At 40.3% G+C, this 19611-nt stretch overlaps 1 protein-coding gene across 1 annotated transcript in view; it reads left to right on the top strand.

Annotated features, from left to right (window-relative positions):
• LOC121379669 (sodium-dependent proline transporter-like) overlaps nucleotides 1–19611 on the top strand; it is a 28502-nt gene that overhangs the window by 4273 nt on the left and 4618 nt on the right. The window contains exons 2-12 of the mRNA XM_041508321.1: nucleotides 294–425; nucleotides 872–1015; nucleotides 1580–1751; nucleotides 8713–8851; nucleotides 10150–10284; nucleotides 11241–11344; nucleotides 12806–12930; nucleotides 13831–13943; nucleotides 16812–16940; nucleotides 17853–17952; nucleotides 18411–18538. Coding sequence (XP_041364255.1) covers nucleotides 294–425; nucleotides 872–1015; nucleotides 1580–1751; nucleotides 8713–8851; nucleotides 10150–10284; nucleotides 11241–11344; nucleotides 12806–12930; nucleotides 13831–13943; nucleotides 16812–16940; nucleotides 17853–17952; nucleotides 18411–18538 — 1421 coding nt within the window. The remainder of the gene's footprint in view (nucleotides 1–293; nucleotides 426–871; nucleotides 1016–1579; nucleotides 1752–8712; nucleotides 8852–10149; nucleotides 10285–11240; nucleotides 11345–12805; nucleotides 12931–13830; nucleotides 13944–16811; nucleotides 16941–17852; nucleotides 17953–18410; nucleotides 18539–19611) is intronic.

The raw sequence follows: 19611 nt of genomic DNA, 5'->3' as shown, positions 1-19611 counted from the left end.
ACTAACTACATACATTTACAGTGCTGAAACACAGGTCTGCGTTTATAAAACAAACAAACAAACACGCTTTGTAAATTCGGCCCGTAATATCTTGGAGGGATGTGTGTTTCTGGGCCCTGTGTTACAAAGCAATCTTAGCGCTAAGATCAACTTAAGTGAATAAGGTAGCTATGCACTTAAGGTGATATTGGCGCTAAGATCGCTTCTTAAAACCTGGGTTGTTTTCATTAGTTTGTAGGGGCCTAATAAAGGAGGAAATGTAACATGTTTTTGTTTTGTCTTTCTTACGACAGGTGCTTTCTTTGTCCCGTATTCTATCATGCTGTTCTTCGTTGGGATTCCAATATTCTTCATAGAAGTCTCGCTTGGTCAGTTCTCCAGCAACGGACCGGTGACGTGTTGGAAATTCGCTAATCTTTTCAGAGGTGAGACGCTGATGGGGGGGAAGGGGGGGGGGGGGGTGGGTTGGCGTTCGGGTCCTGGTTTGAGTCATGCGCGTAGGCTAACGCTGTATTATCAGTTTTGTTTAACGACACCACTAGAGCACATTGATTTATTATTCATCGGCTATTGGATGGTAATTTTGACATACAGTGAAAATATAATATAAAATTAATATGAGAAATGTCTAAATACAAAAATAATGTTTAAAGATTACTTGATAATGTCTAGGCCGGTATTCAAACGCATAGCCTTTGGCGTATTGTTCAACTTTTCATTTATTTATTTATTTATTTTTAATTACAAAACATTAACAATTAAGAAATGTTTTTAAAAATAAGAAAAATAAATAAGATTTTAAGAGGTTGAGCACAAAGCCAGTTAATGTCAGTTTGTGAGAAATTTGACTGATTGTTTTGTACTCTATCAGGTCTTGGGCTCGGCATGGTGCTGGTGTCCGCCACTGGCGCCATCTACTACAACATGATCATCGGCTGGGCGTTCTTCTACCTGTTCGCGTCGTTCACCACGGATCTACCGTGGATGAAGTGTCGCCCAGAGTGGAGTAGTCCAAGTTAGTTTTTGTTTCAGTGTGGATTTTGGAGGGGGTGTGGGGTTTGTTTTTTTGTTTTTTTTTTTGTTGTTGTTTTTTTTTTTACGGGGGGGGGGGGGGGGGTCCGTTTTCTTTAATTTTTGTTTGTTTGCTTATTTGTCTCTCTCTCTCTCTCTCTCTCTCTCTCTCTCTCTCTCTCTCTCTCTCTCTCTCTCTCTCTCTCTCTCTCTCTCTCTCTGTGTGTGTCTGTCTCTCTCTCTCTCTCTCTCTCTCTCTCTCTCTCTCTCTCTCTCTCTCTCTCTCTCTCTCTCTCTCTCTCTCTCTCTCTCTCTCTCTCTCTCTCTCTCTCTCTCTCTCTCTCTGTGTGTGTGTGTGTATATATATTTGTCTCTCTCTATATATAAATTTATTTATTTATTTCAATATCTTTTTCTTCTTTTTTTCGGGCATGGAGGGTGGCAGTACTTAAGAAAATAAAGGGAAATGTTGAAATAACCTACAAGCGCAACAAATCATTCCACCTATTATTAGGAGATATGTTATTAATTAAGAACAAAAAGATAGAATCCTTTTCGTTGTGTTCAGTGTGTTTGACGAACCTGCCGACACTGAACGAATCGCACTGCGTTCACCTCGGTTACAGCGTGGAACGCAACGGGACGTGTTACGCCAATGGAACGCTGAGAGCGCTCTACGACGAAACGCTAGCCAGACACAACAACATCAGAAAGATCCTTCCTACACAGGAGTACCTCAGGTGTGTTCTTACAGTATTACTGGACGTTGTGTTGTTGATGTTCATATTGATGTAGTTGTTGTTACTGTTGATGTAGTTGTTGTTGATGTAGTTGTTACTGATGTAGTTTTTGTTGTAGTTGTTGTACGTGGTAGTAGTAGTAGTAGTAGCAGCAGCAAAAGTAATAGTTGTGGTAAGTAGTAGTAGGAGTACTAGTCGTTGTTGTAAGTAGTAGTAGCAGCAGTAGTTGTAGTAATTGTTGTAAGTAGAAGTAGTAGTAGTAGCAGCAGTTGTAGTCATTGATGTAAATGGTAGTAGTAGTAGTAGTAGTAGTAGAAGTAGCAGTAGCAGCAGCAGCAGTTGTAGTCGTTGTCGTCGCTGTTGTGGTATTGATGATGTGGCCCACACATTGTTTTGGAGTGACACCCAGTAGTAAATATATATATATTTTTTTTTATTTGTGGCTATTGGGTCAACAACTTGTAGCTCATAGCCATCAGGGGGCGGAACGTAGCCCAGTTGTCAACAGACAGGAAAGAACATACCATGACCTTTGACCAGTTGTGTGGGGGCGGAACGTAGCCCAGTTGTCAACAGACAGGAAAGAACATACCATGCCCTTTGACCAGTTGTGTGGGGGCGGAACGTAGCCCAGTTGTCAACAGACAGGAAAGAACATACCATGACCTTTGACCAGTTGTGTGGGGGCGGAACGTAGCCCAGTTGTCAACAGACAGGAAAGAACATACCATGACCTTTGACCAGTTGTGTGGGGGCGGAACGTAGCCCAGTTGTCAACAGACAGGAAAGAACATACCATGACCTTTGACCAGTTGTGTGGGGGCGGAACGTAGCCCAGTTGTCAACAGACAGGAAAGAACATACCATGACCTTTGAACAGTTGTGTGGGGGCGGAACGTAGCCCAGTTGTCAACAGACAGGAAAGAACATACCATGACCTTTGACCAGTTCTGTGGGGGCGGAACGTAGCCCAGTTGTCAACAGACAGGAAAGAACATACCATGACCTTTGACCAGTTGTGTGGGGGCGGAACGTAGCCCAGTGGTAAAGCGCTCGCTTGATGCGCGGTCGGTCTAGGATCGATCCCCGTTGATGGATCCATTGGGCTATTTTTCATTCCAGCCAGCGCACCACAACTGGTATGTCAAAGGCCGTGGTATGTGCTACCCTGTCTGTGGTATGGTGCATATAAAATATCCCTTGCTACTAATCGAACAACGAGGTGTCATCTCTAAGACTGCAAAATTACCGAATGTTTGACATCCAATAGCCGATGATTAATAAACCAATGTGCTGTAGTGGTGTCGTTAAATAAAACAAACGTTTTTTTCTCATAGCCACCAACTGGATGTGGCTAGATATTTATACGCGCACGCACACATGCACGCAAACACGTACGCACCTACGTGTTATTCTACACACTGCAAATGATGCCGGAAAACGTTTTACTGCAAGGCGATCAGTTTGCCACTCTTCGAAAACGTTCCAGGCGAGTGTGTGGGTGAGCGTTAATGATCACCGTTATGGCTCATTGTCCTGTATTGATACATCAGTATGACTCATTGTCCTGTATTGATGTACCGTTATGACTCATTGTGCTCTATTGATACATCAGTATGACTCATTGTCCTGTATTGATGCACCGTTATGGCGCAATGTGCTCTATTGATACATCAGTATGACTCATTGTCCTGTATTGATGCACCGTTATGACTCATTGTCCTGTATTGATGCACCGTTATGACTCATTGTCCTGTATTGATGCACCGTTATGACTCATTGTCCTGTATTGATGCACCGTTATGACAGTGTGCTCTATTGATACATCAGTATGACTCATTGTCCTGTATTGATGCACCATTATGACTCATTGTCCTGTATTGATGCACCATTATGACTCATTGTCCTGTATTGATGCACCGTGTTGACACAATGTGTTGTACTGATGCACCGATATGACAGTGTGCTGTATCGATGCACCGTTATGACAGTGTGCTGTATTGATGCACCGTTATGACACAGTGTGCTGTACTGATGTATCATTATGACAGTGGGCTGTACCGATGTATCATTATGATAGTGTGCTGTACTGATGAATCTTTATGACAGTGTGCTGTTTTGATGTATCATTATGACAGTGTGATGTACTGATGTACCGTTATGTCACAGTGTGCTGTATTGATGCACCGTTATGACACATTGTGCTGTACTGATGTATCATTATGACAGTGTGCTGTACTGATGTATCATTATGACAGTGTGCTGTACTGATGTATCTTTATGACAGTGTGCTGTACTGATGCACCGTTATGACAGTGTGCTATATTGATGCACCGTTATGACACAGTGTGCTCTATTGATGCACCGTTATGACAGTGTGCTCTATTGATGTATCATTATGGCGGTGTGCTGTACTGATGTATCATTATGACAGTGTGCTGTACTGATGCACCGTTATGACAGTGTGCTATATTGATGCACCGTTATGACAGTGTGCTCTATTGATGTATCATTATGGCAGTGTGCTGTACCGATGTATCATTATGACAGTGTGCTGTACTGATGAATCTTTATGACAGTGTGCTGTACTGATGTATCATTATAACAATGTGCTGTACTGATGTACCGTTATGACAGTGTGCTGTTTTGATGTATCATTATGACAGTGTGCTGTTGTAATGATGCACCGTTATGACACAATGTGTTGTATTGATGCACCATTATGATATAGTGTGCTCTATTGATGCACCGTTATGACACATTGTGCTCTATTGATGCACCGTTATGACACATTGTGCTCTATTGATGCACCGTTATGACTGTGTGCTGTATTGATGCACCGTTATGACACATTGTGCTCTATTGATGCACCGTTATAACACATTGTGCTCTATTGATGCACAGTTATGACACATTGTGCTCTATTGATGCACCATTATGACACATTGTGCTCTATTGATCCACCGTTGTGATGCAGTGTGTTGTACTGATGTATCATTATGACAGTGCACTGTACTGATGTACCGTTATGTCAAAGAATGCTGTCCTGATCTATTGATGCACCGTTATGACACAATGTGTTGTATTGATGTACCATTATGAGATAGTGTGCTGTACTGATGCACCGTTATGATAGGTGCTCTATTAATGCACCGTTATGACACAATGTGTTGTATTGATGTAACATTATGACAGTGTGCTGTACGTATGTACCGTTATGACAGTGTGCTGTACTGATGTATCATTATGACAGTGTGCCGTACTGATGTACGATTATGACAGTGTGCTGTACTGATGTACGATTATGACAGTGTGCTCTACTGATGTATCATTATGACAATGTGCTGTACTGATGTACCGTTATGACACAGTGTGCTGTACTGATGTGCCATTATGTCACAGTGTGCTGTACTGATGTATCATTATGACAATGCGCTGTACTGATGTACCATTATGACAGTGTGCTGTTTTGGTGTATCAGTATGACATTGTGCTGTACTGTTATGTCACAGTGTGCTGTACTGATGTATCATGTGCTGTACTGATGTACCGTTGTGACAGTGTGCTGTCTTGATGTATCATTATGACAATGTGCTGTACTGATGTACCGTTATGACACAGTGTGCTGTACTGATGTACCGTTATGACAGTGTGCTGTTTAGATGTATCATTATGACAATGTTATGTACTGATGTACCGTTATGACACAGTGTCCTGTACTGATGTACCGTTATGACAGTGTGCTGTACTGATGTATCATTATGACAATGTTCTGTACTGATGTACCGTTATGACACAGTGTGCTGTACTGATGTACCGTTATGACACAGTGTGCTGTACTGATGAACCGTTATGACACAGTGTGCTGTACTGATGTACCGTTATGACACAGTGTGCTGTACTGATGTACCGTTATGACAGTGTGCTGTTTAGATGTATCATTATGACAATGTTCTGTACTGATGTACCGTTATGACACAGTGTCCTGTACTGATGTACCGTTATGACAGTGTGCTGTACTGATGTATCATTATGACAATGTTCTGTACTGATGTACCGTTATGACACAGTGTGCTGTACTGATGTACCGTTATGACACAGTGTGCTGTACTGATGAACCGTTATGACACAGTGTGCTGTACTGATGTACCGTTATGACACAGTGTGCTGTACTGATGAACCGTTATGACACAGTGTGCTGTACTGATGTACCGTTATGACACAGTGTGCTGTACTGATGTACCGTTATGACAGTGTGCTGTTTAGATGTATCATTATGACAATGTTCTGTACTGATGTACCGTTATGACACAGTGTCCTGTACTGATGTACCGTTATGACAGTGTGCTGTACTGATGTATCATTATGACAATGTTCTGTACTGATGTACCGTTATGACACAGTGTGCTGTACTGATGTACCGTTATGACACAGTGTGCTGTACTGATGAACCGTTATGACACAGTGTGCTGTACTGATGTACCGTTATGACACAGTGTGCTGTACTGATGTTCCGTTATGACAGTGTGTTGTTTTGATGTATCATTATGACAATGTTCTGTACTGATGTACCGTTATGACACAGTGTGCTGTACTGATGTACCGTTATGACAGTGTGCTGTTTGGATGTATCATTATGACAATGTTCTGTACTGATGTACCGTTATGACACAGTGTGCTGTACTGATGTACCGTTATGACACAGTGTGCTGTACTGATGAACCGTTATGACACAGTGTGCTGTACTGATGTACCGTTATGACACAGTGTGCTGTACTGATGTACCGTTATGACAGTGTGCTGTTTTGATGTATCATTATGACAATGTTCTGTACTGATGTACCGTTATGACACGGTGTGCTGTACTGATGTTCCGTTATGACACAGTGTGCTGTACTGATGTACCGTTATGACAGTGTGCTGTTTTGATGTATCATTATGACAATGTTCTGTACTGATGTACCGTTATGACACAGTGTGCTGTACTGATGTACCGTTATGACACAGTGTGCTGTACTGATGTACCGTTATGACAGTGTGCTGTTTGGATGTATTATTATGACAATGTTCTGTACTGATGTACCGTTATGACACAGTGTGCTGTACTGATGTACCGTTATGACACAGTGTGCTGTACTGATGTACCGTTATGACAGTGTGCTGTTTTGATGTATCATTATGACAATGTTCTGTACTGATGTACCGTTATGACACAGTGTGCTGTACTGATGTTCCGTTATGACACAGTGTGCTGTACTGATGTACCGTTATGACAGTGTGCTGTTTGGATGTATCATTATGACAATGTGCTGTACTGATGTACCGTTATGACAGTGTGCTGTTTGGATGTATCATTATGACAATGTTCTGTACTGATGTACCGTTATGACACAGTGTGCTGTACTGATGTACCGTTATGACACAGTGTGCTGTACTGATGTACCGTTATGACACAGTGTGCTGTACTGATGTACCGTTATGACAGTGTGCTGTTTGGATGTATCATTATGACAATGTTCTGTACTGATGTACCGTTATGACAGTGTGCTGTACTGATGTACCTTTATGACATAGTGTGCTGTACTGATGTACCGTTATGACACAGTGTGCTGTACTGATGTACCGTTATGACAGTGTGCTGTTTAGATGTATCATTATGACAATGTTCTGTACTGATGTACCGTTATGACACAGTGTGCTGTACTGATGTTCCGTTATGACACAGTGTGCTGTACTGATGTACCGTTATGACAGTGTGCTGTTTTGATGTATCATTATGACAATGTTCTGTACTGATGTACCGTTATGACACAGTGTGCTGTACTGATGTACCGTTATGACACAGTGTGCTGTACTGATGTACCGTTATGACAGTGTGCTGTTTGGATGTATCATTATGACAATGTTCTGTACTGATGTACCGTTATGACACAGTGTGCTGTACTGATGTTCCGTTATGACACAGTGTGCTGTACTGATGTACCGTTATGACAGTGTGCTGTTTGGATGTATCATTATGACAATGTTCTGTACTGATGTACCGTTATGACACAGTGTGCTGTACTGATGTTCCGTTATGACAGTGTGCTGTTTTGACAGTGGTCTGTACTGATGTACCGTTATGACAGTGTGCTGTTTGGATGTATCATTATGACAATGTTCTGTACTGATGTACCGTTATGACACAGTGTGCTGTACTGATGTTCCGTTATGACAGTGTGCTGTTTTGACAGTGGTCTGTACTGATGTACCGTTATGACACAGTGTGCTGTACTGATGTTCCGTTATGACAGTGTGCTGTTTTGACAGTGGTCTGTACTGATGTACCGTTATGACACAGTTTGCTGTACTGATGTACCGTTATGACAGTGTGCTGTTTTGACAGTGGTCTGTACTGATGTACCGTTATGACACAGTGTGCTGTACTGATGTTCCGTTATGACAGTGTGCTGTTTTGACAGTGGTCTGTACTGATGTACCGTTATGACACAGTGTGCTGTACTGATGTACCGTTATGACAGTGTGCTGTTTGGATGTATCATTATGACAATGTTCTGTACTGATGTACCGTTATGACACAGTGTGCTGTACTGATGTACCGTTATGACAGTGTGCTGTTTTGACAGTGGTCTGTACTGAGGTACCGTTATGACACAGTGTGCTGTACTGATGTACCGTTATGACACAGTGTGCTGTACTGATGTACCGTTATGACACAGTGTGCTGTACTGATGTACCGTTATGACAGTGTGCTGTTTTGATGTATCATTATGACACAGTTTGCTGTACTGATGTACCGTTATGACAGTGTGCTGTTTTGACAGTGGTCTGTACTGATGTACCGTTATGACAGATATGCTGTACTGATTCTACATTATGACATGTTGTGCTCTACGGTTATTGATGATCTGATGATGTCCCAACGTGGACATAAATATATTTCATTTATTTATTATTTCAGTAATGTCGCCTTTGGGAAAAACTGCACAGCTGGCTTCAGTGGCGTTGGTTCATTCAGATGGGAACTGATTCTGTGTTACCTGCTGGGCTGGGTTGTCGTGGGGCTGTCGCTGAGTAATAGTCTCAAGACGTACACTAAGGTACGTAGCAAGCATCATTGGGGATATTCCGCGAGTTTACATCTCATATCAAGTGTACGTAACAAACATCATTGGGGATATTCCACGACTTTACATCTCATATCAAGTGTACGTAACAAACATCATTGGGGGTATTCCGCGAGTTTACATCTCATATCAAGTGTACGTAACAAACATCATTGGGGATATTCCGCGACTTTACATCTCATATCAAGTGTACGTAACAAACATCATTGGGGATATTCCGCGAGTTTACATCTCACATCAAGTGTGCGTAACAAACATCATTGGGGATATTCCGCGAGTTTACATCTCACATCAAGTGTGCGTCGCAAACATCATTGGGGATATTCCGCGAGTTTACATCTCATATCAAGTGTACGTAGCAAGCATCATTGGGGATATTCCGCGAGTTTACATCTCATATCAAGTGTACGTAGCAAGCATCATTGGGGATATTCCGCGAGTTTACATCTCATATCAAGTGTACGTAACAAACATCATTGGGGATATTCCACGACTTTACATCTCATATCAAGTGTGCGTCGCAAACATCATTGGGGATATTCCGCGAGTTTACATCTCATATCAAGTGTGCGTCGCAAACATCATTGGGGATTTACATCTCATATCAAGTGTACGTAGTTTACATCTCATATCAAGTGTACGTAGGCATCATTGGGGATATTCCGCGAGTTTACATCTCATATCAAGTGTACGTAGCAAGCATCATTGGGGATATTCCGCGAGTTTACATCTCATATCAAGTGTACGTAACAAACATCATTGGGGATATTCCACGACTTTACATCTCATATCAAGTGTGCGTCGCAAACATCATTGGGGATATTCCGCGAGTTTACATCTCATATCAAGTGTACGTAGCAAGCATCATTGGGGATATTCCGCGAGTTTACATCTCATATCAAGTGTACGTAACAAACATCATTGGGGATATTCCACGACTTTACATCTCATATCAAGTGTGCGTCGCAAACATCATTGGGGATATTCCGCGAGTTTACATCTCATATCAAGTGTACGTAGCAAGCATCATTGGGGATATTCCGCGAGTTTACATCTCATATCAAGTGTACGTAACAAACATCATTGGGGATATTCCACGACTTTACATCTCATATCAAGTGTGCGTCGCAAACATCATTGGGGGTATTCCGCGAGTTTACATCTTATATCAAGTGTATGTAACAAACATCATGGGGATATTCCACGACTTTACATCTCATATCAAATGTTGTCATATTGTGTGCCACTTTAAAAATCCTGTGTGTTTTCAGGTTGTGTATTTCACTGCCACGTTTCCCTACTTCGTGCTACTGATTCTACTCATACGAGGTCTAATGTTGCCTGGACACCGCGAGGGCATCAGTTACTACCTGACTCCAGACTTCAGCAAACTCGCCAAGGCAAAGGTAACAATCAGTCAATCGACCAGCATTCATCGAATTTGGCTATTTGGCGTAGACCGGTGGAGGTTGTCTTTTTTAGAAGCTTTGCGGCCCGAAGGCAGGGCAACAAGGCACACTTCAATTTAGTGTCTTAATATTAAAAATAATTAAGTGTGAAAAGTGTTGGGGTTTTTGTTAGGGTTTTTTTTGTTGTAATAAAACAACTTTCTGGAGTCAAGCGTTCCAGTATTATGAGACCAATTACTAAGTTGCAAAAATAAGGCACCCCCTGTTTGGTCGCAAGACTTTAATTTTCAGGGCGTTGGAGCATATGCCTCATGGCCACCGTTAAATTCCAGACTGGATCAACTAATCAATGACTGTTTGGCAGTGATGCTAATATGAATAAATAATGTTATCCAGGTTTGGGCATTTTCGTTTAATTTGGGCAAAATCAGTCCCGCCCCCCCCCCCCCCCCCCCCCCCCCCCCTACAGAAGTGGGAGTCCGTACGCCCATGTTTGGTGAACCTATTTTGTTTTTTTCTCAACAATTCTCATTGTTAGAGGGAGGGATTCTGCTTAATGTCTGTTTCATTTCTAGAATTCCATGCTGTTCGTTACATGGATCACTGTGAGTGATTGGGCTTGGTGGATTATTGTTACTGTGGTCCAGGCCTTGGACCGCGAGAATTATTATCACATTTTTGACATCCAACAGCCGATGATTAATTAATCAGTGTGCTCGTGGTATCGTTAAACAAAACAAACTTTACTATGATTTATAAATTACGTGTAGAACCTGGTTATGTTTCACAACACTAGAAATATGCGTGTATCAACGACTCAAAGCACCTCACTCACTTGTATACTGTGTCAGTGTAATGTACACCTTCTGCCTTTATTCATTTATTGTTAGTATTAAGGGGGGGGGGGGGGGTATTGTGTTTTTCTTCTTCTTCTTCTTGTTTTGTTTTTGTAGGTATGGAAGGATGCGGCACAACAGATTTTCTTTTCAATAGATGCTTCGTGGGGAGGTTTGATAGCATTGGCCAGCTATAACAAATTTAAAAATGACATTTTCAGGTAATAATACATAACAATATTGCTTATAATAGTGATAAAAGAGTCACGGTACACTTTGTACATAATGTGTTATTCTTCCCAGATTAACATTGTGTCAAGGGTTACATGCATATTTAAAGTGTTGCAAGCTCAAACAGTCAGACTAAACTCAGTCCCGCAGTGGATTCAGATTGGCCATCTAGATTGAAGCTGGTGCGTACTGCATTCGTGTCCCAGTTTCAGCTCTACGGTGGCAACACTTTTTACAGAAAGTGTAGGAAGGATGTATTGTCGTTAGAGTGGCAATCCAATAGACAACGTAGGACGAATGTATCATCCTGAGATTGGCAGTCCTCCTATATATATTGTTATGAGAGGCATTGCTCCTATAGACAACGTAGGCATTGCTCCTATAGACAACGTAGGCATTCCTCCTATAGACAACGTAGGCATTCCTCCTATAGACAACGTAGGACGAATGTATGGTCCTGATAGTGGCAGTCCTATAGACAACGTAGGAATGACGTATCATCATGGGAGAGGCAGTCCTCTTATATACAACACAGGAAGGATGTATATTCCCGGAAATGACAGTCCTCGTATAGAAGAAGTGGGAAGGATTTGAAATACCAGGAAGTGGCAGTCCTCTGAGACAAAAACACCTGACAGTGACTCAGTGGAGCAGCCGGGATATTGTCAAACTTCCGATGGACTCAGATATACGATTTTAATTGGGGGGGGGGGGGGGGGGGAGTATCGTTCAGATTCAGTAAATAATAACCAAATATATCTGAATGAATGAATGAATGAATGAATGAATGTTTAACGACACCCCAGCACGAAATATGAATGTATGTATGAATGTATGTATGTATGTTTCACTACACACCAGTACAAAAATGCACGTCGGCTATTGGCTGTCCCAAAAGGTAAGTATATGAAAATATTATTTATATAATTATGTAAAAGCACAGTTATAGAATAGTTCAGACGTGTTCACACCGAGATATAGGATAAGATTACCTTTATTTTAATTTGTTCAATTGTTTTGTTTTTGTTTGTTTTGTTTGGGGGTTTTGGGCTCTTTTTTTTTTTCTCTTTTTTTTTTAAAAATTATTAATTATTTAAAAATTCAACATACTTATATGAAGGGTCCACAGGAATAACATATGATGTCACGCTTGAGTAAAGTGATATTTTAACATTTTAACGTTTACAACTCTGCAATCTTGGAATACTAGTATTTATGCCTAAGAAAGCATAATTTACCAACTACTTTTAATTACCTACCATAATTATAGGTAGTTTTTTCAGTGTGTCATTGTAACCTTGACCGTTATAACACTGACTATCTGTTTGGCCATCATAGGTTATTCTCACGGACCGTTCATATATATATATATGTAATCTGTAAATATTTAGATGCCTGTCTCCATTGTTGGATAGAAAGCTGCATATTGCTTTGTCGTTAAATCGTTTCAGGGATACACTGTTTGTAACGCTCGGCAACTGCTTTACGAGCGTGTTCGCTGGGTTCGTAGTCTTCACCTATCTGGGTTTCCTAGCTCAAGAGTTGAATGTCCCCATTTCGGAAGTCGTGGAAAAAGGTGATATTTAGTATACATACTGACCATATATACAGTTTTAAATCAATATTATTATAGGTATTTTGAATTGTACATCCAGTTTTGTTATCACCGGTCAAACGTCATTCTTCTAAAATTGTTCTCGGACTATTAAGTAATCAAGGTAAAAAAAGGTTTCATATTGTTTAAGGACTTCACTAGAGCACATTGATTTATTAATCATCGGCAATTGGATGTCAAACATTTGGTAATTTTGACACATAGTCTTACAGTGGAAACCCACTACCATTTGTTCATTAATTGCAAGTAATATTTTATTTGCACCATCCCACAGACAGTATAGCACATCCCACAGACAGTACAGCATATACCACAACATTTGATATATCAGTTGTGGTGCATTGAAACGACAACTGATAGTAAGTAATCGAGGTAAACAAAAAAGTTTTGTTTTGTTTAACAATACCACTAGAGCACATTGATGTATTAATCATCGGCTACTGCATGTCGAACATTTGGTAATTTTGACACATAGTTTTAGAGAGAAAATCCTCTACATTTTTTCATTAGTAGCAAGCAATATTTTATATGCTCCATCCCACAGACAGGATAGCATATACCACGGTCTTTAATATACCACTCGTGGCGCACTGGCTGGAATGAGAAAGAGCCCAATGGGGATCGATCCTAGACCGACCGCACATCAGGCGAGCGCTTTCCCATTGCATAGGCTAGTTCCCGCCTCCATACATGTTGATGACCCGGCTAGAGATTTTCGAAGCTATCTTAGCACACTGTCTTATCTTACGACACACGCCAAAGTGACGTCATAGCCTAAGACGGTTCTACGATATCGTAGCGCTAAGATAGTTTCGTAGACTGCCCTGGTCCTGTTGTAAGTATTGTAACACTGTTTCTCAGGCCCAGCTCTCGTGTTCGTGGTCTACCCGTTCGCCGTCACCATGCTTCCTGCTCCGGTCATCTGGTCCATTCTCTTCTTCTTCATGCTAATCTTGCTCGGCTTGGATACGCAGGTAAAACAAAATTAAACCATTTTTAAAAAGGTACAAACTCCTATAGTCCATTCCAGCTCCATGAACATGGTAAATGTGTTAATAATTTCAGTTTGATTTGACGTAAGACGAAAAGTAAAAACAGTTTTAAATAAAAAACGAAAAAGAAGAAAAAAAAACACCCACTAGGGGAGAGTTGCCAGGATTGGACCAGTGCCTCAATTGGACCAGAACTGTATTTTCATTCAAATTGTGACAGTAGCGCCATCTAGTCAATATATTAATCTGTACAAACGCCGCTATTGGCCTTGAACCAGTCAAGTCGAAAAAGGTAATATTTTTGGATTTATCAATAAAAGTAACATTTATGCATGTATCATCTAATGCTATTCTTGGAAAAAACATCTATGGAGCAATATGAACATAGTTAGAAGTGTTAAATTAGGTCATAACGATACATAAAGGTTTGTTATTGTGAGTGATAAAACAAGTGCCAAGATGTTACGCATGTGTACATGTAGGTCAGCATCTATTTATAACTATGGTAAAACCACGATTGGACCAACTGAATTGCTGGGATTGGACTAGCCCGAGTACTCTGACTGTAAGAGAGCTAGACGGACATTTGGACATAAACACGCTCTCAGAGCGTGTTTATGTCCAAATGTCCGTCTAGCTCTCTTACAGTCAGAGTACTCGGGCTAGGATTGGACCAGTTCCTCAATTAGACCATAATGTTTTGACCTGGTATTTTGATGATCGTGCCAACCGCCAAATATGATACCAGTTAATTTATGCATCAAAAATGAAATTTTAAGCACGTTTATGAGTAAAACAAACGTCAAAAAGGACCTTTCTGCGTGATCCAATCGAGGAATCGGTGGTCCAATCGAGGATTCTATTTTGATTCATGAGCGAATTATATTTTAATAAAGCTATTTCTTTCTTTTTTGCAAGTAGCCATAGTTCGTACTGTGTCTAATTATCCAAAAGAAGGAACTGATATTTTGCAAACCCAAGAGAGGTTCATGCCCAATTTTAGTTACTGTAGCAGATTCCACGATCGGACCACTTTCGTTTTAGCATTAAATTTTTTATTTGAACTCTTCATACTGTCCAGTTTGATTTTCAAGTAATGATTTTTGACAATGTATGTGCTGGGTTCTGGTTTAATTGAAGGCATTTGATTTTTTTTTAAACTCCAAAGTGGTCCAATCGTGGTAGTAGAATCCACGATTGGACCATTTTGGGTTTAAATTTGTTTTTAAAATTTACCTGGAATAATTAAACTTTCTACAAAATATGTTGCATCAATGCGTATTGTATGCCCCAACAATAATGAAGGAACTACTTTCCTGCTGATTGCTCTATTTGTCTAACTTGCACAACCATTCTTCCTTAAGGGGTCCAATCCCGGCAACTCTCCCCTATTTTTGTGTTCAATTTAGAAATCAATCAGTTGAGAAATACATAAAATTATAGTTCATACCGTTGTGAGAAAACAACGTTCATTGCTGGGAAGGACTATAGGTACTCTGTGTGACATTTATTAGATGTATTGTTGAGTTGTTCTAAAAGAGGACTGGATCGTTTATAATACGGTTCGGGTTATTTCACAAGGTCCTTTCTATTTTCAGAAATCCTCTTTGTTAATATTAGCTAAAAGCAAACAAGCTTGGGGTAAGCTGGTCGCAAGGTTGTAAAAAAGTTCCAAATACTAGCTTAATAAAAGAAACAGGCCTGTGGGAAGCTTGGGTCTAATTTATTAAACTCTCAACTTTGCGATATCACAGTACAATGCACAGACTTGCAAAGAGGATGGTTTGTTGTCTAGCAGAGCTTAAGAGAGCTTTGTAAATTAGGCCCCTGGTCACAAGCTTGCAGCAAACTGGTTGCAAGGTTGTGAAAATATCCCAAATACTAGCTCGAAACGAGGTAGTTACTACCTTGTAAAATATCCTGTACAAGTTGTACAACCTTGTCGCAAGTTAGTTACAACCTAGTTTAACAAGCTTGTAATGTTTGTTTGGGTTATAATAAATTTTGCTGTCTCACAACAAAATATCGCCAGCAAAGCCATGTTATTGTGTATCTTTTTCAAGTCAGTTTCGGACCTTCTACTTTTGAAATTATTGCAAACGCTGGCTCGTGGTGTTTGACGACCATGATGAATTTTAAAGAATTTCTTAAAGTGACAGACCCTAGTTTTTAAACGCCAAGGCGTTATTTTTCACTATTCGAGCCGTTTTTAATAATTCAAATCAGATATTACTCTGATTGTGTTGTTTACAGTATACATTTCCGTACATCCGAAGTGTTTTTGGTCATTCCGGTGTTTCTAATACCACGAAATAGAACTTTTCATTTATTTTTTTTAAAACGCACGTACCTCTGAGAAGTAAAGGTTATGGAGACGAGCTCTATTTTACCTTTTACGCGTATTTCCTCATTTTAACATCACTGACTCTGTTTTCCTCTGTTTATCCATAGGCGTACGAATGAATGAATGTTTAACGACACCCCAGCACGAAAAATACATCGGCTATTGGGTGTCAAACTATGGTAATGCAAACAAATAAAGTGATGATCAATATCAAAATAAAAATTCAAGATTAAATAAAAACAGTGTAAAGAACTGTGCAAAAATACAAATATCACAGATAGACTTTTACTCAAAATTTCAATTGTATCTCGAAGAAAACAAGGGGATTTGTGCTGTATTGGCCATTCTCAAAGAGAGGCCCCCTACAAAAATTGTAGCCCGTACGCCTATGTAGGTTTACAGATTAACGAAACTTAGTGTCCATTTTCACGGGGTGAAACTAGGATCTGCGCCTTTAAAAAGGTTTATAAACTAAATATTGGAATTTATTTTAAATGCTCTTTCAGTTAGTTCTGGTGGAAACGTGCGTGACCAGCCTCGTCGACGTAGTTCCGTATCTGCGTCCCTTCAAAGGACGGGTCGCCATGGGCATGTGTGCGCTCTTCTTCGTCATGGGTCTCACGTTGGCCACAGAGGTAAACAAACTGCAACACTGCATACTCTAAATGTTCATATAGACTGGATGCGGCGCGTGCGTGCGGTCGGGATACAAGAAATAATCAAAATACATAAGTTTCAACGAGAGCATCTAGACTGAATACGTGCAAAACGAATGCCGCAATAAAATAATCCTATGTGGTTTATATGCCTAAAACGCAAGGTGCAGGTGGTCGGCTGATTGATGGGGGGGGGGGGGGGGGGGGGGGGCAAAAGCCCCCCTAGTGCTAGAGCAAAACCTGAAATTCGGGCAGAAAAATAATAGAGATATTCGGGGAAAATGTGTTAACCTGAGATCTTTGTACCATGTATTTCCATCATTCTATCCTTCAAATTACTTGTAATCCATATAAAAATGCGTAGTGATTCGTTTGCAACCTTATATAGCTGTTTGGTAGTAATGCTAATAGGAATAAATGTTGTTAATCAGATTCGGGCATTTTCGTTTAATTCGGGCAAAAACCAGCCCGTCGCCCAATAAAAATGGGAGCCCGTACGCCTATGGGTTCATTGGGCTATTTCCCGTTCCAGCCAGTGCACCACGACTGGTATATCAAAGGCTGTGGTATGTACTACCTTGTCTGTGGGATAGTGCATATAAAACATCCCTTGCTGCTAATCGAAAAGAGTAGCCCATGAAGTGGCGACAGCGGGTTTCCTCTCTCACTATCTGTGTGGTCCTTAACCATATGTCTGACGCCATATAACCGGAAATAAAATGTGTTGAGTGCGTCGTTAAAAAACATTTCTTTCTTTCTTTTTCCAATAAGCGATGATTAATATATCAACGTGCTCTAGTGTTGTCGTTAAACAAAACAAAGTGTAACTTTAACTATTGTGTTCACGTGCACACTTGTAATTGTTTGGGGTGTTTTTTATCTAACCTAAAGGGCGGTGTTTGCATCCTGCGTGTAATGGACGATTTTGGAGGAGGCTGGAACATCTTCATCATAGCCACAATTGAATGTTTCGCCATTGTTCACATATACGGTAAGTGTTACTTCGGATATATTGCATGTGTATTGTTGCCTCCAAACGGATTCTATCCAGTACATATATTAATAACATACAGATTCATATTAATTAGATTTATTGTTATAGAAACGTTGAACTTCGTATGGTTTTTTTCAAATATGATAAAAATTATCACGGTTTCACTAATTCACTAAACACTAGCTTGCTAGCTAAAATTTAATTTTGCTTTGTTGTTGTTGTTTTGTTTTGTTTTGTTTTGTTTTGTTTTGTTTTGTTTTGTTTTATTTAATTTAATTTAATGTTATGTTATTTTTATTTTTATTTTTATTATTTTTATTTTATTTATTTCATTTTTATTTTATTTTTATTATTTATTATATTATTTTGTTACATTTATTTATTGATTTATTGATTTATTGATTATTATTATTATTATTTCAATTATTATTTCAATTATTATTTATTTTCTGCAGGACTGCAACGGTTTTTGATGGACATTGAGTCTATGACTGGTAAGAGAGTATGCGGCTTCTGCGGCTGGTCGCTGGTTCAATACTGGTTCAAGGCGTGTTGGTCGTTCGTCACGCCCGTTCTCTTGGTGGTGAGAAACATTCATTAGCCACAGACGTCGAACCGGGGGTGAGGGTGGGGTGGAGGGGGTGAGGATGAGGGTGGGGGTGGAGGGGGTCGAGGTCACCCCCACACACACACTTTTAAAGCTGGATTGACGCCCATGGTGTATATTAGTGGTTACTACACGTATGTAAAATACTCGAAAACGATTAGTGTAAAGATATTTAGCGCCAAACGTAGAAGTTTTATTATATTATTGTGGAAATCTGTGTCTACCATGTGGTAGTCAGCCATTCCGTGTTTTTGCTATAGTTAAAGTTTGTTTTGTTTAACGACACCACTAGAGCACATTGATTTGGATGTCAATCATCGGCTATTGGATGTCAAACATATATGGTCATTTTAATACAGTCATAGAGAGGAAACCCGCTACAGTTTTCCATTAGTAGCCAGAGATCTTTTATATTCACCATCCCACAGACAGGATAGCACATACCACGGCCTTTGATATATAAGTAGTGGTGCACTGGCAGGAATGAGAAATGATTCAAATAGCCCAATGGGCCCACCGACGGGGGTCGATCCCAAACCGACCGCGCATCAAACGAACGCTTTACCACTCGGCTACGTCTCACCCTTTTGCTATAGGGTAATCTCTTACTGAGAGAGCCATGATGGCGGTACAGAAGTCCTAGCTCTCGGACGGCAGGGTACTCGGGATAAATCGGGCCAGTGATCTGTAGTTCTTTTTCGAGTTTGGTAACACTGTACAATGCAGGGCCGTACCTAGCATAAAATGGTTATGGCGACAGTACAGAAAGAAGCAAAAGTTTAAAGTTTGATTTGATCAACGGCATCACTAGAACACATTGATCTATCAACCATTGGCAGTTCGGCGTCAAATATAATGTTCAAAAGAAAGAGGAGATGTTGTAAACTGACTGTGGGTGTGTTCTGTATTGTGATTGGTTAATTACATTCTTTTTCTGGGATCAAATGAAAATAACACCCAGAAAGCTAATGACATCATTAGAATGTGACGTCATTAGCAATTGAAACAGGCAAAGTAGACAATTCAAGGGTTTACAGTTAGATTGTAGC

Source organism: Gigantopelta aegis, chromosome 2 (assembly GCF_016097555.1).
Source record: "Gigantopelta aegis isolate Gae_Host chromosome 2, Gae_host_genome, whole genome shotgun sequence".
Taxonomy (NCBI): domain Eukaryota; kingdom Metazoa; phylum Mollusca; class Gastropoda; order Neomphalida; family Peltospiridae; genus Gigantopelta; species Gigantopelta aegis.
Note: the sequence above shows the minus strand (reverse complement) of the source record. Positions and strands in the feature narration are given on the sequence as shown.